Genomic DNA, 22,755 nt, shown 5'->3' with positions numbered 1-22,755 from the left:
GGTTAGAGCAGGGTGCTCTACTGATGCCAAGGTTGCAGATTTGATTCCCCGTACGGGACAGCTGCATATTCCTGCATCGCACGGGGTTGGACTAGATGACCTTTGGCAACCTTTCCAGCTCTACAAGTCCATGATTCTAAGAGTGCTTCACATGGTGCTTTTGCATGGTGTACATGTGGAAGATTTGGTGCAGAAATAAAGAGTAAGGCAGCAACTCCAAGGCGCGACTAGGTCAGCACAGGATAATTCCTTTTTCGTTGTCTGGAATTAAAGAGGGGATGGTCTTCTGGATAAAGACTCCTAATTCTCCCCAGAGTGTCTGCCATTCACTGGGTTAAAACAGATGGACAGAGATTCCTCGCTGGTGGGAGACAGACTGGAGATGTTTTTCAACATCTCTCTGGCAACGGCTCGAAAGCCACAGGGACCCACCAGCCATAAAGCTGCTAATATTTAGCAAAGAGCTGCCAAGTGACGAGAAACAGTCTTTAAAAGCTCTCCAAGGGGCTCTGATGTGTCACTGTTGGGCGGCAGGAGGGGGGGAAAGCTGCAATGCCCCATCTGGATCCAAACATTTCAAGCCCACCAGCAGGTCAGCCAAACAGGCAAACTGTGCACATCCGCTGGCTTTAGGGAAGGAAAGAAAACAAACAGCTGACAGATGGAAGAGGCCTACGCATACGGACTGCGTTTGCGCATAATACCGCACCGTGATTCGTGCCAACCATGGTTCGGGCTCAGCCAACAAGGTGATCAAACAATGGCTTGTTTCTTCAAAGCTTAATTTGTCTTTCGTCTCTTTAGGTTGGTGAGCACCCGGCCCAGGATGGCTAAACAAACCACAGTTAAGTGAGGCTGTTGGTTACAGAGATCATGGCAAACCATGGTTCACAAGACAAAAACAAACCATAGCTAACCAACCATTACTTACCACAGCCTTCCCCAACTGGGTGCCTTACAGATGTTTTAGAACTGCAAATGGAGCTGCCCAACTTGCATTCTTTAACTGACCGGCCATGTATCCCAAAGATCTCCCCTTTAGTTTTTCCTTCGGAGTCTTAGTATATTGCCATTTTATTTTATTTTAAAAATGTCTATACAGTGGTATCAGGACGCGGGTGGCGCTGTGGGTAAAACCACAGTGCCTAGGACTTGCCAATCGTATGGTCGGCGGTTCGAATCCCCGCGGCGGGGTGAGCTCCCGTCTTTCGGTCCCAGCTCCTGCCCACCTAGCAGTTCGAAAGCACTCTTAAAGTGCAAGTAGATAAATAGGTACCGCTTTATAGCGGGAAGGTAAACGGCGTTCCGTGTGCTGCGCTGGTGCAGGCTCGCCAGAGCAGCGATGTCACACTGGCCACGTGACCCGGAAGTGTCTGCGGACGGCGCCGGCTCCCGGCCTCTAGAGATGAGCGCACAACCCTAGACTCTGTGAAGACTGGCCCGCACGGGCGAGGGGACCTTTACCTTTACCTTTATACAGCGGTACCTCGGGTTAAGAACTAAATTCGTTCTGGAGGTCCGTTCTTAACCTGAAACTGTTCTTAACCTGAGGTACTACTTTACCTAATAGGGCCTCCTGCTGCCACTGCGCCACCACTGTGCGATTTCTGTTCTCACCCTGAAGCAAAGTTCTTAACCCGAGGTACTATTTCTGGGTTAGCGGAGTCTGTAACCTGAAGCGTCTGTAATCTGAAGCGTCTGTAACCCGAGGTACCACTGTATACTGCTATTTCGTTTTTTTTAAATCACAACAAAAATATGTATAATATTGCAGTAAAAAACATATTTAGGAAGTTAAACACAGACATCAATTAACCATTGTGGAACAATGTATTGCTAATGGCTTGCACAGGCCGAGCAGAAATGTTTTCAGCAGGCGTTTAAAAGTTGAAACAGAAGATTTCTGTTGAATTTCCATTGGCAGAGAGTTCCACAAGACTAAGTCGACATCATTAAAGGCTCGGTTTCTTCTTGGTGTCAAATGAGCCACACCAACTCGGGGGAGGAATGACGCACTGGCAAGCTGGCTCAGTGATTGAGATGGGATAGAAATATTGGAATTGTAGAGCTGGAAGGGACCCGTGAGTCATCTAGTCCAGCCCCCTGCAATGCAGGAATCTCACAAACGGTCCCCCACCCAATTTGAAACCATACTGGATATAAGTGTTTGGGCAGTCCCTGAGCTACCCTGGACCTAAGTTGTTCAGGGCTTGGTCAATTAATACAAGGACCTTGAACTTGACTCGCAAGTAGATGCTATTGGCCTATGGCAATTTACCAAACAATGCAAATAGAGAGATATTGTGTTTTTAATATTAGGTTGGGAGCTGCCGAGAGCTGCTGGGGAAACCCAGCCACAAGGGTGGGGTATAAATTTATTTATTTACAGTGGTACCACAGGTTATGTACTTAATTCGTTCCGGAGGTCCGTTCTTAACCTGAAACTGTTCTTAACCTGAAGCACCACTTTAGCTAATGGGGCCTCCTGCTACCGCCGGAGCCCGATTTCTGTTCTTATCCTGAAGCAAAGTTCTTAAGCTGAAGCACTGTTTCTGGGTTAGCGGAGTGTGTAACCTGAAGCGTATGTAACCTGAAGCGTATGTAACCCGAGGTACCACTGTATTTATATTATTATTATTAACCATGAGTACGTGTTTGTGGAGACCCACCGAAATCCATGCATCAAAGTAACTTCATTGGTTTCAACTGATCTACTCCAGAATAGACTGCCCATAGAGAAGGGTCTCTGCCCTGAACAGCCTACAATCTAAGCTCTGGCAGTGGGGAAACATAGGAGAATAAGTGCTAAAGGGTCGTTTTAATCCACATGTTATAATCTAGACGCCTCTTTATTGAAGCCTCTTGCTAGGGTGGGTTGATTGCCTGCCCCTTTCTTGAATGTCCCTCTCATTCCTTGGCACAGGTTTCTATTTTCCAGGGTCTTCCGACACCTGCATGGATTTTTTACCGCTCCGTTTATTCTTCCGCTTGCGGGTTCCTCCATGGCCTTTATTGTATTTTTACTCTCCGGTTTGCAATCCAATCTGACTTGATTGCTTTATTGAAGGGCAGTATGCAAACGGAACGAAAATAAAACACTTAGAAGAAAGGTTGGATAAATTCCTCCCACACACAAAACGCAAAAATGAAACCTTCCATATGTACGCGGGGGCGAATAAGGAGAGGGAAGGGGAGGGTTGATTCTGGTTTCCGACTTGAAACCAAACCAGTTCAAGGATTAAGTGGTTCAGCAACCAGGCGTTAACTAAGCGGTGCTTTTCACTGGAGGACGCCCACCCCCTTTGTGAACTCTTACAAAAGGGGCAAAGAAAGGAAGACTCGGTGAAAGGGAGTGTGCAGGGTTCTAGGAGAGGCCTCTTGGTGCACCAGGAATAAAAAGTGCCTTGCTAAAACGAGAGGGAGGGACCCAGAGATTGCTGCAGAGGCAGAATTCTAGCATGCGCTGCAAGCCTCGCTCGCTGCGGTTACAATTTCTGCAAAGGGAAGCCAGAGGATGCCAGGAGCAAAGAGGGTTTCAGATGCACCCCAAGCTGGCCGTGGGCCTAAACTTGCAGGCGGGGATCCTGCTCAAAGACTTCTGCAGCAGAAATTCAGGAGCTGACAGGCAGCAGGGAGAGGAGGAGTGAGGAGAACGAGTTGGGTAAGGCCTAAGCCTCACCAAAAAGAGACTCCAGCTTCCTCTGGCTCCCAGGTCCCACAATCAAAAGTCCCAAGGTTAAAGCATGCGTGGATTTGGCACAGTGGCGTAGCGTGGTGGTGGTGGGGCCCGTGGCCTAGGGCACAAAATCCTGAGGGGGCGCAACCTGGCATGCAGGAGGTCCCAGATTCAGGGATGGTTTGGAAAGATCCCACCAGAGAGTAGTTGCCTGTCGCTGTGGTACCTCTTACTTAATTTGTTCCAGAGGTCCGTTCTTAACCTGAAACTGTTCTTAACCTGAAGCACCACTTTAGCTAATGGGGCCTCCCGCTGCTGCTGTGCCGCCGTGCGATTTCTGTTCTCATCCTGAAGCAAAGTTCTTAACCTGAAGCACTATTTCTGGGTTGGCGGAGTCTGTAACCTGAAGCGTCTGTAACCTGAAGCGTATGTAACCCAAGGTACCACTGTATTGAGGTAGATGGAAGGTGCCCTTTGGTCTGAAAAGAGTTCCCTGCTGAACGGTATTTTTTCACCTTTCCTTTCCATTTGGCAGAACAGCACAAAAACTGTAATTTTACATTACAGTACAGCCATAAATTTCCATGCAGTGTTCATATTAAATAATATAAACAATAGTAGTTAAGAAAGGGTTATGGGAGTACATTCCTTTTATCTCTATTCTTTTGATTTTTTCCAGATACTTTACTTTTTTAAAAAACAAACAAACCCAAAACTATTACTTCATAAACAAGTTATAGTACCATTTTTAAAAAAACAAAAACTGGCTTTCTTTTTCTCTTCCTTTTTTTTGAGAGAAAGGGCTGGCTAAATTTTCAAACATCTAAGCAGGTTTTTTTAGGGATGCACTTTCTATGTTGCCCTGGTCTCAGTCTCTGTCTCCCTCTCCCTCTCTCTCTCTCTCTCTCTCTCTCTCTCTCTCTCTCTCACACACACACACACACAGAAAAGCCACACAAAGAACACAAGACAATGGATGGGATTCACAGCTTTGCCATAGCCATTCATTCCAGCAGGGCAAAGACAAGAGCGCTGGCTTCCAAAGGGAATGAATGGAGGCTGGGAAGAAGCAGCAGCAGCAGCACCTGGGAGGCCAGATGTCCAGAGGGCAATGGCAGAGCCGGGCTTATTCCATGGCAGTGGCAGGGAAGCTCAAAGCCCACATTTCCTGTTGGTGACCTTGGGGGGCAAGCACATGCCGGTGGTGGGTGGGGCCAGAGGCAAAAGTGGGCGGAGCTACAGAAACAAAAACCAAAAAAAAGGCTACATGCCAGCCAAACTGTGCGGTATCTACGCACACATACAATTGTTTCTCCATCCTCCACCCGGGCAGACACAAGGCATCAGTGCAGCTCAGGGGAACATTTCGGCTGGTCCAAAGCATTCACTGAGGGCATGCAGCTGGGATGGTGAGCATGCATGTGACCTGGGAGACTCACAAGGGCCACAGAGAGAGGTCTGGAGGGCCCCGAGTTTCCTAACCCCTGCTGTGGAGCATCAGAACACACACTCACGATTTGCGGTATATTCCCGGGTCCAAAATGACAAAACCGGTATCACAATACAGAGTTCACTTTTGGACTATATATATGTGTGTGTGTGTGTGTGTGTGTGTGTGTACACACACACACACACACACATATCCCAGCCCTATTGCAAACCTGCTCCTTCGGGTTTTTGTGCGCCTGCATGTGTGTGCAACCCCACCCAGGGCATGCAAATGAATCTGTTGGCAGGACTGTTTGAGGGTGTCATCGTCCTCTTGCCAATTTCCCTCTCATCTCCCCTGGGCAGCTGTGACCTTGTTGTGAAATGCAGAAATCTTGCTGTGCAAGCTTTCACGCACTGGTGTCATGCCTCTGCGAGCAGAGTGGTATTGATTGCTGGGGGGGGGGGTCTGGAGCCGGCACTCCGACATAGCTTGCTCCTGCTCTCCGACCCGACTCTCCTGCATTTTCAGCTTTTGGGAGATGGCCCTCGAGAGCGGGAGTAGCATTTCCAAAATTAATTCAAGGTTGCTTTCCAGGAAATCGCAACAGGAAGTCCTCTTACACCTCCCCAGCCAGGACTTTGTGTGTATGCCATCTCTTGCATTGCAATACTCCCCAAAGTTTCCGAATGGGTGGGATACGTGAGGCTGCTTTACATTTTAAAAGGTAAAGGGGGACCCGACCATTAGGTCCAGTCATGACCAACTCTGGGGTTGCGGCGCTCATCTCGCTCTATTTGCCGAGGAAGCCAGCGTACAGCTTCCAGGTCATGTGGCCAGCATGACTAAGCCTCTTCTGGCGAACCAGAGCAGCGCACAGAAACGCCGTTTACCTTCCCGCTGGAGTGGTACCTATTTATCTACTTGCACTTTGACGTGCATTTGAACTGCTAGGTTGGCAGGAGCTGGGACCGAAAGACGGGAGCTCACCCCGTCGCGGGGATTTGAACCGCCGACCTTCTGATTGGCAAGCCTTAGGCTCTGTGGTTTAACCCACAGCGCCAACCGCGTCCCGCTTTACATTTTGGGTTCCCCTAATAAGGTAAGGAGAAGACAGAGAGTTGCAAGAGGTGATTCCAAGCCACATCCCCATAGCAAAAAAAAAAAAAAAGAGGGGGCTATGATGGCCCATTGCTATCTATAGGATTGTGGTCCCGGAATGATAGCCTACCTATGTAAACACAACGTGTGTCTGAAGGAAGGGAGGCAGAGGGAGCTTGCATTGTGCTGTGAGACGGGAGGTTTCTCTAACTGCACACGACAGCAGGTCTGTAAAAATAGTTGCGTATCTGTGTGTTTTTTTCCACTGGAGTTTGGCCATTTTAAGACCTGCATTTAAATAGACAGGCACAGGGCCAGCTGTTGCTTGAATCAGACGTCAAACAGAACGAGCACCCTGCACCCAACCGCCCACCCACCCGAGGAAGGCAGCTAAAATGTAGTGATTTCTGAGCCATGAAGCTTGTTGTAGGACCTTGGATCAGACATGATCGCAGAATCATAGAGATGGAAGGGACCCCTGAGGGTCATCTAGTCCAGCCCGCTGCAATGCAGGAATCTCAGCCAAAGCATCCATGGCAGACAGCCATCCAGCCTCTGCTTAGAAACCTCCAAGGAAGGAGGGTCCACAGCACATCTGTCAAAAACTATCAGGCACATCCTCACATCTCAGACGCCGGAAAGAAGCTTTATTTGCAAAGATTAAAGAATGCAGCACAAAACTAACTTAATTTTACTGGGCGTTTGGCCCGTGTTAACATCTATCTCCTGCCTCTCCTCCAAGGAACTGTGCATGCACCCACAGTGCGTTTTGCTTTATCCTCCTTACGACCTTGCAAGGTAGGTTAGGCTGAAAGATCTAAGAACGTGTGTGGAGGAGGTTGGCCAAAAGGATCCAGGGAAACCAAGCCTTATGAGGAACGGTCGAAGGAGCCTGGTACGTTTAGCCAGGATAAGAGAAGACCAAGAGGAGATGAGAGCCATCTTCAAATATCTCAAGGGCTGTCATGTAGAAGGTGGAGCAAGCTCGTTTTCTCCAGCTCTGGAGGCTAGGACTTGAACCAATGGCTTCAAGTTACAAGAAATGAGATTCCATCTAAACCTTAGGAAGAACCTTCTGAGGGCAAGAGCTGTTTGACAGTGGAACGGATGACCTCGGAAGGTTTGGGGGGGGGTGTTTAAGCAGAGGTTGGGTGGCCATCTGTTATGGATGCTTTAGCTGAGATTCCTGAATTGCAGGGGGTTGGACTATGAACCTAAAATTCTATGATGCTATGTACATTTTGGGGGTGAGTTGGGGGAACCCATTGATACACAGGAGCCCAAGCCTGCACCCAGAAACAGAGGAACTCAAGCACAAAGCTTATCACCGCGGGCAGATCTACGCCTTCACAAATCACAAACGTCCCACCACCGCAAACGCACACAAAGCCATCCTTCTGATACTTAGCACTTTACCGGCTGATCTTTCCTACCAATCAACTTCCCCGTTGCAACCACAGTGGTGCACAGTCTAAGGCGCAAGCGTTTTTTTTATTTCGTTTTGTATTTTTCTTCTTTTGCAGATAACTGAAGTCTGATGATGTACCGAGTTAGCAAAAGCTGCTCTTTAAAAACAACTCTGGTGGCGTTATTGCCTTTTTAATATGAAGAGGAGCCAGAACTCGATGGCAGAATCTAGGCAATGCACCAAGCTGGGAATCCTTGGCTTTCCAGCTAAAGCAGTGGTGGGGACACCCTGTGGCCCTCAAAAATGTTGTTGGACTCCAACTCCCAGCAGCCCCAGCCCAGCATAGCCAATGGTAAGGGACGATGGCAGGTGTAGCTCAACAACTTCTCAAGGGCCACAGAATTCTCCATCCCTGAGCTAAATGAGAACAAGGCTGAAGAAGAAGAAAAAGTGTTCTCACTTTTGGAGACATTGGAAATCTGTCACCACCTGAAGTCAGTGGTTAGAAACTCAGATATATGGCTCCTTAAACTTAAAGGTTGCAGTCGCCAAAACGGAACGTCTAGTTGACATTTTGGGGCAAGACAGCTCAAAAGTCTTATTTTTCAAATGATGGGCTGACAGTGATTGTTTCTCAGTTAAACATCTGGCTAGTTCAGATGACAACCTTGAGCTAGATCAAGAACTTGGAACTCAAAAGAAGAAAAGTCACTTGACCAACATATATATTAGCCTATTCCTAACTCTTTTTCTTAATAGTTACTGTTCCTGCTCAAGCTGCACAGAAAAAGCACATTGGTTCCTGAAATTCATCCCAATTTTGCAGATAAAAATACAGTAAAACAGATAGAATCCTACAGGGTGGGGTATTAGTGTGTGAAAACAGTCTAGATCAGCGGTTCTCAACCTGTGGGTCACCAGATGTTGTTGAAATACAACTCCCATTTTCCCTGAGCTCTGGCCTTGCTAGCTAGGGGTGATGGGAGTTGTAGTTCAACAACATCTGGGGACCCACAGGTTGAGAATGGCTGGTCTAGATCCAAGGATCTCCAGATGGTGGAGATGTCAGGCACCATCCTGGCGCCCAGGCATCCTCACGTGGTCGCATGTGGTCAGAAGCCAGAGGCAAAATGCGCCTGGCGCCTGGCTAATTTCGAACACTGTCCAAGGTCCATGTGCATCGTACATTTACAGCAGTGTCATAACCCCTTAAAGCAGCGGTGGATTCCCCCAAACAATCCCAGAAACTATACTTTTGTCCAGGGTGCTGAGAGTCATTAGAAGACGCTGCACCCCCCTTCCCCTCTCAGAGCTACAATTCCCAGAGCAGTTTAACAATTGCTTCCCTCTTTCCCAGGGAACTCTGGGAATCGTAGCCCTGCGAGGGGACTAGAAGTCTCTCCCTTAGCAAACTACAGCTCCCAGAGTTCTTTGGGGGAAAGCCATGTGGTGCAGCGGTGCTTCGATTGCATCATGCAGGCGGACCCTGGAACCGCCATGGCTTCTGGGCTTCAACCATGCGTGCAAAACCCACTCAGCCCATCGTCTTGCAGCAGACCCAGACAGACAGCGCTGGAGGCAGATGAGGTCCTCACCGTGACCCCAAAATGACAAGTTTGTGAGCTAAGGAACAGCAGCGAGCAACTCAAAGTGACAATACCATGAACTGAGACACAGAAATCTACAGGCAGGAGCTCCCGCAAAACAGGTCGTGCGAGTGCATTGCACCCCTAGGGTGTGTCATTTTAGGGGGCAAAACTTAATTTTTGCAGATTTCTTCAGCGAGGGTTCTTAATAAAAATAATAACAATAATAATAATAATTTATTATTTATACCCCGCCCATCTGGCTGAGTTTCCCCAGCTACTCTGGGCGGCTTCCAACAGAACACTAAAATACAATAACCTATTAAACTTTAAAAGCTTCCCTAAACAGGGCTGCCTTCAGATGTCTTCTAAAAGTTTGGTAGTTATTTTTCTCTTTGACATCTGCTGGGAGGGCATTCCACAAGGTGGGTGCCACTACCGAGAAGGCCCTTTGCCTGGTTCCCTGTAAGTTGGCTTCTCGCAGTGAGGGAACCGCCAGAAGGCCCTCGGCGCTGGACCTCAGTGTCTGGGCAGAACGATGGAGGTGGAGACGCTCCTTCAGGTATACTGGTCCAAAAATATGCTTTTGAGCACGAAGAGATCAGATCTGCTTGCCCGAATGGACGGCAGAGCGGGGCACAGAAACTACCCTACTGTATGAGAGCAAAAAAATCGAGGTTGGCTTGCTCCACCCCTTTTGACCATGTGGCCCTCCAAAAGCTTGCCCAGGAGGGAATCCGGCCCTCGGGCTGAGCTCAACTCTCCCGAGGGAAAATGAAGATGCGTCACCCTTCCTCCTTTTGCTGTTTTCGCCTCCAGCGCAAGCCCCTCTACACACAGCCCCACACATCAAGACGCCCCCTCAAATTCTTGCCAAGCCAGGGCCTCCCAGCAACAACGGCTTCCCAAATCCAGCCAACAGGCATTCACGCCAACCAAAGACCTTTTAGCCATCACCCCCCACTTCCGGCTCCCTAGACCTCTGGCTATGTGCGACTGGCAAGGAGGGGAGGCGGGCAGCGCTGACCAACTGGGCAAATTCCTGCACTGCAGCCACCAGTAACAGATGCAAGACAGGCTCTCCATTCATAATAAGAGACGCTTTGTTGACCCGATACCAGGAAAAGTGGCCCCTTAATTTTATTTTTTTGGGTGAACTTAAAAAAAAAAAAACGAGCCCTGAAGGCAGATGATTTTTTAATTTTTATTTTACAGGAGGTGTCGGGGGCATTTTTATTTTACCCGTCACTGCAGTAAACTGTAGGGTCTGAGTTTGGTTTTATTGTGAAATAATAGAAGTTGATGCTTCCAGAGATTAAAAGCTAATTTTGATCACAGATTCCTCCAGGCCTGAATTTCACATTCTACTGAACGCCTGTGTGTCTGATCCAAGAGGCCTGCAAACGTTTTGAGAATGTTAATGGAGTTAACCTCCAGAGAATCCCAAGAATCTTGGCTGTCTTAAATCTTACATATCGACAAAGACCAAACTTCCAGTCCTCATGAAGGTGGAAAGTGCTAGGTCTGTTCTTCCTGAGAGGCCCCTCTTCCAGGAGCTCACCTGCCAAGCATCCAAAGGAAAAATGAATGGAAAATCAGATTATCCCCATTCTGTTCCCCCACAAGGACGTCTGGAATTTTCTCAATTCCCTTTCTTAATGTTCATTTAATTTTTAATTCCCCTTTTCATTTGCCTTCCTGTTTTGCCATGCACAAGGCACATTGATGAGTTGAAGAAGCAACAAGACACGCAACACAGATCACAATATAACAATCCGACCCAACGCAAACCAGCCATTAAAAATGACTTTTATAAAGGACTACAAGCATGCCTCAGAGAGATTGCAAGCCTGGGTCCAGGCAACCTCAATAAAGTCGGTCACACACATTACTTGGTTTCCTGGGGCATCTAAAAGTTATACCGTGCTGTAGCCCGTTAACCCAGCACCCACCTCCAAAGGGCGGAATAGAAAACCCCCGCTTATCCAGCTCCACTCTTGAGGTCAGAAGAGGGGTGACGGAGGCAGGGGGTTTCATCCCCCTGAAAGCGCTGGGCTGTCTGCACCCGCATCCTCGTAAGGAGCAATATCTGCGAGATGCAATTAAGCAAAGCCCAATCAAAGCAGCATGTGCTTATAGTCAATAATCCATTAGGATACGGTGCAGAACTAGGTGCTTGGCAACCAAGCCTGGAACCGTGCCTATCTGGGTACGATCAAGGGGAGAGACGTGGGGAACTTGCATTAGGTCTGGGTGAGGGATACAAGTCGGCTGACCGACATTCTGCCTTGTAACTGACCCAAGCGGGACAGAGAGCATGAGACTCTTAATCTCAAGGTCGTGGGTTCGAGCCCCCATGTCAGGGAATTGGGGTAGATGACCCCTGTGTCCCCCCCTTCGAACTCTACAATTCTATGTTGACCGACCAAGGAGGGAGGGAGAGGGAGGCCACATTCAGACCACTATGATACCACCTTAAACAGCCATGGCTTCCCCCAGAGAATTCTGGGAGTTGTAGCCTGTTAAGGATGCTGTGAACCATTACGAAACCTCCCCCAACACACACCATTCCCCACTCATGGAGCTACAATTCCCAGAGCGGATTAATCAATTCCTTTTCACAGGGAATTCTGGGAATTGTAGCTCTGGGAGTGGTATTGGAGCCTCCTAACTCCCAGTTTGGGACGCGGGTGGTGCTATGGTCTAAACCACGGAGTCTAGGATTTGCAGATCAGAAGGTTGGCGGTTCGAATCCCCGCGACGGGGTGAGCTCCCGTTGCTCAGTCCCACCTCCTGCCAACCTAGCAGTTCGAAAGCACACCAGTGCAAGTAGATAAATAGGTAGCGCTCTGGCGGGAAGGTAAACAGCATTTCCGTGCACTGCTCTGGTTTCGCCAGAAGCGGCTTAGTCATGCTGGCCACATGACCCAGAAAAATTGTCTGCAGACAAACGTTGGCTCCCTTGGCCAGTAAAGCGAGATGAGCGCCGCAACCCCAGAGTCGTCCGCAACTGGACCTAACAGTCAGGGGGCGCTTTACCTTTTACCCAGCAGAAATTAACAAACTACATCTCCCAAGATTATTTGGGAGAAGCCGTGAGTGTTTTTGAAGTGGCATCACAGTAAATCGAAGGCATGGTGTGAATGTGATCAGAGTGAGCCCAACCCTACAGAGCAGCCAATCGAAAATTCAGCAATGGGTACAAAACACACCCCAAAATGAGTTTATTAGACCACTCCAAGAATTGTAGCTCTGTGAGGGGCAAGGGGAGGTCTCCGAACAACTCTCAGCACCCTCTCAGCATGTCTGTTTAAAAAGTGGTATCACAGTGCCTTGAACGTTCGGTGCGAATGGGGTCAGAGACCCCCTTAAAGGTAAAGGGACCCCTGACCATTAGTTCCAGTCATGGCCAGCATGACTAAGCCGCTTCTGGCAAAACCAGAGCAGCGCACGGAAACGCCGTTTACCTTCCCGCCGGAGCGGTACCTATTTATCTACTTGCACTTTGAGATGCTTTCGAACTACTAGGTGGGCAGGAGCAGGGACTGAGCATCGGTAGCTCACCCCGTCGCGAGGATTCGAACCGCCGACCTTCCGATCGGCAAGTCCTGGGCTCTGTGGTTTAACCCACAGCGCCACCCGCGTCCCTTACCTGCACCCCTTACCACCTTACCTGCGGAGAAATCAATCTAATACAGTATTCAGCAATGAGTAACACACAAGGAGGAAACCAGGGAAAGTTTCCTGCCTGTTCAGAAATTTGGCCGCGAATGTCCATCTCTTTAGCAGAGTAAAAGCGAGAGAGAGAGAGGAGAGAGATTGTGTGCGTATTCAGTCTTTGCCAAGCCAGCATCAGCAGCCAATCACCACTAGGATTTGTTTTTTTTATGGGTTGTGGGGGTGCTTTGCAGCATTCGACCTTCCCACCAGCTCTCCTTGGCAGCCATCCCTGGGAAGAGCAATTCCCTACCAAGACCCCTCCGGAGGAGAGGAAGACTCCCTTTAGGCACCGGTGTCGGCTTTTATTTTTACCCCTTCAGCTACTTCCTCCCCTGGCCTGGCTGGGATGTGGAGAACTTCCCCCTCCTCGCCCCCCCAGCCAAACTTACTTGAGAACTTTTATCCTTAAGCCCATTTCTCCCATTGTCTTCCCAACTCACACATGTCCTGAACTGAAGCCAGCACCGCTGGGCCCTTCCAGCACAACTACAGACCCAGAAAGGGCCAGGGGGGGGGGAAGGAGAGGAGAGAGAAAGCTAAGCGGCAGGGGGCTGCGACTACAAAGAACCGCAAAAAAATTGGACGCCCCAAATTCCGCTGTTCAGAAAGCACCACATTTGTGCCTGGAGAGGACGTTTGCGTCCCCTACTTCCCAACGAGGTCTGTACATCTGAACAGCAGCAGTTTTTTAAAAAGTAATAGAAGCCATTAAAACACACACACACAAGGACAAAAAAGCACAACTAAAGTTCGTTGAATGATAAAGAGTTGGAAGGAGTCCCCCAAGAGTCACCTAGTCCAGCCCCGGAAATACAGGAATCATCTTAGAGGTGATGTGGTGCAATGGGTCAGCTAGTCTGGCTGCTATCACCAGACTGGGTTACTAGCTTCCATGCCAATATTTAATTTTTACTGTCACGCCTCAACTTTTTACTTGGGGGGGGTGTGCTAAAAAGACAAAACCGTGCATTTTAAATATGCATGTTGTGTTTTATTTCTTTTTTTAGCATATTGACAATCCTGAGCCCTTCCTGGAGAGGGGAAGAGGCGAACGTGGGGTGCAAGAGCAAATAAGACAGAGGCTTTTTGGGGGAGAGAGAGAAAGACAGAGAGAAGGGAGAATGTTCCTCTGCATTCTATTCCTGAGCTTCTGAACTCCATGGTGACGGCACATCTTAGCAGCGATGCCAGTGCCGAGGCTTTAAAAGAGCCCGTTTTAGAAGCCAAGATTCCTGCAGCCCTCCGAGAAAAACGGCATCTATTCAGATTCCTTCCAAAAGGGCAGGGGGAGACCCTTATTGGAAAGTGGGGGTGGGTGGGTGTTGCTCCTTGCTTTGCACCAAGTTAAGGCTTCCCGGCCCTTGTTTGCAACTTCAAACAAAACACACACACAAATCCAAATCATCAACTGTGTTCGACACCAAGCCGGTTAGAGGGCTCCAGAATTGCCCTTCCAACTCTGCACCCCAGCTCTCCACCTCAGTTCACAACAGGAACTTAAAAATCAAAACACAAGAGTTAGAAAAAAACGAGCACTCCCTAAGAATAGCAGGAGCAACTGCTCAGGTTTCCTTGGAGGGCGGCAAAACCAGAACCAGGAACTTGACTGCCTGTTAGCTTTCCTTTCTGCTCTGTTCACATTCCTAAGTCTACTTCATCCTCAAGGCGGGCATCTTTCAACGCATCACAGCACGTTTTGCAGGCACGTGCCAAGAAAGCTATCACAAAGTTTGGCCAAGTACGCACAACGAAAGAGGACCAATTACTTTTCTGCCATGCATTAGTCAACGAAGTGCGGGGTCAAGTCTGTTTTCTTAAAACATGAATTCTCCAGCATTACCAAATCCCAATCCATTTGTACAGATCAAAGCTGGCACCTTAACTCAGGCTCGGACACTTTCTGGTTGGCAGAGAAGGCTCAAGAACTAGGAGAATGCAGTCCCCTCGTGACATTCCTCCCTCTAAATTCCCTTGCACCCAAGGTGTCCCATGGGTGTTGGCTGCCTCTGCACCTCCAGGAAAGGTGATGAAAAGGAAAAGAGCTTCTCTTTCACCCTCTCCCCCACAGAAGCCAGTAGCAGCAAAGCAAAGCAAGAAAACTTCCATGCTACTCCCTGCCTGCCCGGGGAATGACAAAAACAGGTGGTTGACACAAACAGGTGGCTCCCAAGCCCTGACCCCGTAATTTAAACCTCCACCTGCAATTTAGAAGGCCAGAGAGGAGATGCCACGAGGATTACACCTGTTGCACCAACTCTATCATCCTGTCTGGGGCACACGCCCCTCAGAGGTGGCGCTCCTCCTCATTAGCCGGTGCAGCATAACACCTATGAGCAGGTAAGACGAAGGAGGAAAAGGAATGCAGGAAACTTTTTTTTTTTAATTGCCTCTTTAAAAAACAAACAAACACAGAAAACTTGAAAATTGGCATGTCTGATGTCCGGGGTTGGAGGGATAGGAACATGCCTGAAAACTGTACGCCATATGGGACTGAAAACACTGAAGTTACAGGCAGGAGAAGAGCAGGTGGGTTTTCCACTGGCTTCAATGAAGGAACAAACACAACACCAAAAGTAAGGTGGCTTAATCAATACACAGTCCCGCACCTCGAGATCCAAACATGCGAAGGTGGAGACAATGAAAGGATCTGTTTCTCACTTTGTGATGAGCAGGTATTGTCAACCCTTTTCAAAAACACAGGACCCACTTTTAACCCAAACATGCACTTGGGACCCGTTTCTTAGTTTCTTACAACATATTTTCCTGGTGACAGTGGTCCTGTTGGAACCCAATCTTGGATCAGGCCACAAGTGAGTCCTGACCCACCAGCCGAAGGCCAGTGCTCCAGGGAATTCCTGACACAAAGGGCCAGATTCAACTACCTCGTTCTGCTAACGGAAGCCAGCCACAGGACTCCCACTAACGCCATGGGGTTTTCCCTCCCCGCAAATCTGCTCTGGAGGGGTGAACCTCTCAAAATGGCATGGGGTTGGAGGAGAGGGGAGATGGCCTTGTTGAGCAAGCAGAAACTCTTGTGCTGATGGAATGACCTCCTTAGCATTGCAATGAATTCCACCCAGAGTTAAGCAGAATTGCAAAACATCTCCCTGCCTTATGGATTTGTTACATTCCGAGAATAGGAAGGTTCCTGAATACCACATCTCTCTCTCTCTCTCTCTCATTGGGGGGGGGGGGGAGGAGATTTGATGGAAGGAGGGATGCAGAAGAGGCATCATCTCTGACAGTTGAGCATTATCATGGCTCTGCACATCTCAAGTGAAAGAAAGGAACCCATCACTGATTCACACTCTTTGTTCGCCTGGCCCAGTGAAGTCTACTCAGAGCTGCAAACTGTCTCCATTGCCTCAGGCAGAAAAAGTCTCTCCCATCACTTCCGATTTGATTCTTTTTGCCAGTGACGCTGAGAATTGAACACCGGGCCTCCCTTGGTACAAAAGGGCTATGTCAAGGCCACCAGCAAGGAAACCAAGCCTTGCGTGTTGAGATTTAGGAAGTCCCTGGCAGATCTCGGGGCCTCACTCGATCCAAAGCACAACTGTCAAGAACTTCACAGACGAGCAACCCTGACTCGTTGCAAATGGTCTGCTGTTGTCCTTCTAAAAGTTGATGCCAAAGAGCAAGCTGTGAACCCAGTCCAAACCTCTCCTCTGTTTACCTGCCTACCATGCAGGGCCGTAAGGAGGATTATGAATATTGCACTTGAAACCCGCTAAATAAGAGCCCATGCTTCTTTTCCGATAAAACCACCAGGGGCTTTCATGGGAACCTCCAAGCTATCGCACTTGGGTCTGCAGTTTTTAAGAAACAAAGGTGTTGATCAGGGTACAGGAATCTGCAGTTCCTCAAATGCTGCGTAACTACAACTTCCATCGTCACCGATGACTGGCCTTGCTTACTGGGGCTGATGGGAGTTGGAGTCCAGGAACATTTTTCAGAGGGGTGCCTGCAGTGTGGAACTGCCCTACCCACCTCCTGTTGAGCAGCCCCCCCAAAAAAGAAAGATCAGTAGCAAGAACGGTAAGGCAAGAGCAGGCCCTGGACTTCTCACTTGCCCTAAAATATACAAATGTCTAGAGAGCTGTAAAGTTCCAATATCTGGCTTAGATCACTCTGCATCTGCAGCTCTAAACCAATGTGCCAAATATTTGCAACCCTGAGCCCTGGCCACACACAGCATCTGAACTCTGCTCAAAACGACATTTTTGCACATCAGGGATTAGTTCCTTGGTTAGCTGGCTGCCAATTTGTTTCCAGGCCCAATTCAAGGTGCTCATGTTGGTGTTTATAGCCCTAAACCAGGCATATCCAAAGTCTGTTTCGGGGGCATAATCTGGCCCACCGGTCGGTTTAATACAACCCCTGTGGCAGTCTATCTCCTGGGGTTTGTTGTTGTTTAGTCGTTTAGTCGTGTCCGACTCTTCGTGACCCCATGGACCAGAGCACGCCAGGCACTCCTGTCTTCCACTACCTCCCGCAGTTTGGTCAGACTCATGTTTGTAGCTTCAAAGACACTATCCAACCATCTCGTCCTCTGTCGTCCCCTTCTCCTTGTGCCCTCCATCTTTCCCAACATCAGGGTCTTTTCCAGGGAGTCTTCTCTTCTCATGAGGTGGCCAAAGTATTGGAGCCTCAGCTTCACGATCTGTCCTTCCAGTGAGCACTCAGGGCTGATTTCCTTAAAAATGGATCGGTTTGTTCTTCTTGCAGTCCATGGGACTCTCAAGAGTCTCCTCCAGCACCATAATTCAAAAGCATCAATTCTTTGGCGATCGGCCTTCTTTATGGTCCAGCTCTCACTTCTCCTGGGGTAAAATCCTTTAAAAAGCTCAACAACTTTGGTTGGCCCTCACTCATGTTGACTTCATCAAATCTGGCCCTCTTTGAAAAAGTTTGGGCAACCCTGCCCTAAACAATGCAGGCCCCAAATACCTGAAAAAACGCCTTCTCACTAAAGACCCACTCAGGCACCGAGATCAGCAGAGGTAGTTCCTCAGCCCTCAGAAGCCAAGGTGGTCCAGGCAGAGAGGGCCTTTTCTGCAGCAGCCCCTAAGTTGTGAATCTCCTTCCCCACAAAGCTGCACCTGACACCTTCAGTATACAGCTTCCGGAAAATGCTGAAAACACACCTTTTCACCCTGGCTTTGGACACCTGAGGGGGATATTTTAGGACCTGCCTTATTCCTGTGATTGCAAGTTGTTTTAAACACTGTTTTTAACCTGGTTTTTTTAATTGCTGCAACCTGGGACCTCGGGGTAAAGGGCAGGTAATAGGAAGGCTAGGAATGGGGAGCCTCTTTTTTTTAATGTAGGGCCCACATTCCCTTCCGGGAAAAGCTCCAGGGGGAAATGCCAGAAATGGATGGTGCCAGAAGCAAAAGTCTAGGCCAGGCCAGTGTTAGCATAGCTGCCCAGAGTGGATGCAACCCAGTCGGATGGGCAGAGTGCAAATAAAATTATTATTATTATTATTATTATTATTATTATTATTATTATTATTATTATTATTATTATTATTATTATGGCTCTGCCTATGGCCCCATCTGCACGATATACTTACAAGTATCATCATACCACTTTAGGCCTTTATGGCTCCCCTCAGAATATATATGGAACTGCCATTTGTTGAGGGTGTTGGGGTTGTTTAGGACAGTGTTTTTCAACCTTTTTTGGGCAAAGGCACACTTGTTTCAAGAAAAAAATCACAAGGCACACCACCATTAGAAAATGTTAAAAAATTTAACTCTGTGCCTATATTGACTATATATAAAGAATGGGATTTCAAATAAACACAAAGAAAGTATTTTATAATTACTTTATTATGAAATAGTAAGTAAACAGAAATATGAAAAATTACAAAACACTTTATTTTTAAATTTTTTGAATTTTTCAATTTTTTCCACGGCACACCAGGCAACATCTTGCGGCACACTAGTGTGCCGCGGAACAGTGGTTGAAAAACACTGGTTTAGGAGACCCCTATTCCCCTCACGGAGCGACCATTCCCAGAATTCCCTGGAAATCTCAGAGTGGTTTAACAGTCAGCCCCTCTTCCCAGGGAATTCTGGGAATGGTATTTCCATGAGGGGAATAAGCATAAACTCTCAGCACCCTTAACAAACCACATTTCCCAGAATACTTTGGGGGAAGCCATGCCTTTTAAAAGTTGTGGTGTTTTGAACAAGCAGCAGCTTCCTTTGTCCCTCAGGCCCCATCTCAGCCCCCCACCCAGGCCGCTTAGGGGGCTCCCTTTAGCGGTCAAGAGCTGGGTTTGAGCAGTTTAAAGAGAGCCAAGCCAGCCCACACTATGCAGGAGGGGAAGGCCCTCTCCAACTTTTATCCGGGCTTCTGGGAGCGTGCAATCGAGGGTGGGGAGGAACAGATTAATTTTTTTTAAGTAGGCAGAGCAACCGATGCACATTTTACCTTTGTGCAGCAGGTCAGTTCCATTGTTTTTGAAAACACAGAAACAGAAAATTCCAAAAAAATGTAAGCAAACCAAATTAGCTTTATGTACCTGGAGGAGGCACTTTAGATTCAAAACAGGATGCAAATATAGATGCAAATAATGAAATCACAACAGAAGGGAAAACTGGGTCGGGAAAGAGTAAGGAAGGAATGGGGAGGGAAAGAGGGCAGTAGGTCAGATCCTGAGCACACACACACACACACACACCCATACCATCTCAGTCCTCCACCCAGACAAGCAAGAGGCGTTATCATTCTTCAAGGACACAATCCAGCTGCACACTTGGGGTGCAAAGGAGGACAACTGAAGGATGCAAGGCAGTGGGAGGGTGTGTGGCTTGGGAAGAATTCTGCGGGCCAGAAAGGGGAGCAGGGAGGCCTGGGAGGGCCGCATTTCCAGATCAGACGGCCATTTCCCAACAGGGTGCCCACCGGGAAAATTTGTAGATGCAAGTCAACCCTTACCTTCCCCTTCCTCTGGTGTCATGGAAGGGATGCCCAGGCCAAAGCAAAAAGGATACATTTTCACAGCTCCCGATTTGGTGCCGATGGCCATGATTCGTAGCTTGGGGTCGAAGGCCAAGGAGCTGGGCTGGTTAGGGAATCCATGCTCCACAGTCTGGAAGGGGAGAGGAGAAAAATATGTTTTAGTTACAGCACGGTCGGGGGGGTGTGTGGCAAAGGGCTCCATCGGAATCTCTTCCAGAATGGAGAGCTGAATGAGAAGCTGGCGGGGCTCCAGAGCAAGAGCGCATGCCTACAGATTAAACGAAAAACGTTGCATATGCTTGTTTCTTGAAATTCTCACTGTCGACCCAATCAATGTTATTGCAGGCAGCCAAAGGACATTGCAATTTATGGCATTACAGAATAGCAGAGCTGGAAGGAACCCAACCATCGTCTAACCCCGTGTTTCCCAACCTCCGGTATCCAGCTGTTTTCGGACTACAATTCCCATCATCCCTGACCACTCGTCTTGCTAAGCATGATGGGAGTTGTAGTCCAAAAAGAGCAGGAGGCCAAAGGTCAGGAAACACCGATTTGTAGTGCAACCCTCTGCGATGCAATTCATATATGAAATATAAAACTTCTGAAGTGATACACAAATTAATTTGGAGGGGAAATTGTTACGGAGAGTAGTCAGAGAACCACAGTGAATTCTCAATATTGAGAATTATAATATATTATACATTTGAATCCAGTAATTTTTTTACACACACACACACACACCCGATGGCTATTAACAGTGACTCTCTGCAGCAAGTTTCTCCTCCAAATTAATTCATGTATTGCTTCAGGAGTTTTATACTTTGTATATAAATTGCATTGCAGGAGGTTGAGACTAGATAGCCATTGGGTCCCTTCCAACTCTTGCTATTCCACAATTAGAACGCAGAAGAAGAAAGAATTTGAAGTTTATATATGTACATGTTACACACAAACACACACACAGAGTTCCCCTGCCATAGAAACACTGCAAATTGCAAAGGTTATCTGCAGAATCCTCTTGTTCATCTCAAGAAAGACGGTGGGCTGGGCCCATACAGATCCCATCACTCTGCGCATGCTCCAAAGACATGCACAAGAGCCCAATCACAGGAGGGGATTCATCAGTCCAAGGGCCACCTCTTGTTCAAAGGCAACCTTCCAAGGGCCGCAGACCAGCGGTGGGTGGAGCCAGAGACAAAAGTGGGTGGGGAAACACATGCAAATGAGACTATTGTAGAGCAGGCTAGTTTTAAGACACACTCACAGACCCTTTTCTATCCTCCACCCAAATGTGGCCTAGGCCAGGCCAGTGTTTGCATAGCCGCCCAGAGTAACTACAACCCAGTTGGATGGGCGGAGTGCAATTAATTATTATTATTATTATTATTATGGCTCTGCCTATGGCCCCATCTGCACGATATACTTAAAAGCATCATCATACCACATTAGGCCCTTATTGCTCCCCGCAGAAAATATTGGGCATGGCCATTTGTTGAGGGCTATGGGCTTGTTTAGGAGACTCCTAGTCCCCTCACGGAGCGACCATTCCCAGAATTCCCTGGGAAACTCAGAGTGGTTTAACAGTCAGCCTTTCCTCCCAGGGAATTCTGGGAACGGTCGCTCCATGAGGGGGAATAAGGGTCAGCTCTCAGCACCCTTAGCAAACCACATTTCCCAGAATCCTTTGGGGGATTTTTAAACATTGTGGTATTTCAAAAGTACAGTTGAGTACTTAATTCGTTCTGTAGGTCCGTTCTTAACCTGAAACTGTTCTTAACCTGAAGCAGCACTTTAACTAATGGGGCCTCCCACTGCCACTGTGCCACCGCCGCGCGATTTCTGTTCTTATCCTGAAGCAAAGTTCTTAACCTGAAGCACTATTTCTGGGTTAGCGGAGTCTGTAACCTGAAGCACATGTAACCTGAAGCGTATGTAACCCAAGGTACCACTGTATATGGCATGGAGATGGCCTCAGCACCAAGGCAGCTTCCTTTGTCCATCAGGCCCCATCTCAGCCCCCCAACTAAGGCTGCTTTGGTGGGCTCCCTTTAGCAGCCAAGAGCTGGGTTCGAGCAGGTTAAAGAGAGCCAAGCCAGCCCACACAATGCAGGTGGGAAGGCCCTCTCCAACTTTTATCCGGGCTCCTGGGAGAAGGCGCTCGAGGGCGGCCAGAAAGGAGGAACAGATTAATATTTTTAAAATATATAAAAATTGGCCGAGAGTTCGGCGCAAAGCAGCCACTCCTTCCTCATCTCCCCAGAGAACGTTTTCAGCCAAGGGCTGCATTATTATTTTTCTCCCTTCCTTGGACCCGACAGACAAATGAATCTTTTCAGCCAATTCCAGCTTCGCGTCTCTCGGGCTCAGGGGTCAATGCGAGCGAACATTCAGCGGGGAGAGGAAGGCAGGGAGAGAAAGAATCTGCATATATATATATATATATATATACATATATATATGGAAAAGGCTATCGAGCAGTTCAGTTTCCAGCTTCCTCTCCTTGCTCGGCCCCCATAGCAGACCACACAGAAAATGAAGCCAGGGTGCCCTGACAAGGAGGCCTCTCCCCACGGCGCAAAAACAGGAGGCAGCAGAAAACAGAAATCCAACATGGCCCTGGCTAGGTTGCAGAAGGGTCTAGTATTTAGGAGCTGAGCAAAGAAATGATCCCGGGGCAACGGGGAGGCCTTTCTGGACATCTGCCAGCTTGCAAAACAAAGAGGGGCTTACGTTTTCTTCCACCCGGAAAAAGGAAGCCAGAACAAAGAGGTTGACCAAAGCTCGTGTTTCACATTCTCCACCCAGGTAGAACCCCAGAATCACACCGACTTGGCTCATGGACAAGCGGGCAGGGAATCCT

At 48.3% G+C, this 22,755-nt stretch overlaps 1 protein-coding gene across 6 annotated transcripts in view; it reads right to left on the bottom strand.

Annotated features, from left to right (window-relative positions):
* Positions 1 to 22,755, bottom strand: part of LLGL1 (LLGL scribble cell polarity complex component 1) — a 79,594-nt gene that overhangs the window by 37,146 nt on the left and 19,693 nt on the right. For 5 of the 6 annotated variants that reach the window (XM_081889093.1, XM_081889094.1, XM_081889095.1 and 2 more), the window contains exon 2: positions 19,928 to 20,025. In XM_081889093.1, the coding sequence (XP_081745219.1) occupies positions 19,928 to 20,025 (98 nt within the window). Of the gene's footprint in view, positions 1 to 19,927; positions 20,026 to 21,336; positions 21,455 to 22,755 lie in introns of those variants that run through there. The other variant, XM_081889098.1, reaches the window with a different exon arrangement.

The sequence above is a fragment of the Podarcis melisellensis genome (genome assembly GCF_964234715.1).
Source record: "Podarcis melisellensis genome assembly, chromosome: 14".
Lineage (NCBI taxonomy): Eukaryota > Metazoa > Chordata > Lepidosauria > Squamata > Lacertidae > Podarcis > Podarcis melisellensis.
The sequence above is the reverse complement of the archived record's forward strand: the minus strand, read 5'-3'. Positions and strand labels throughout refer to the sequence as shown.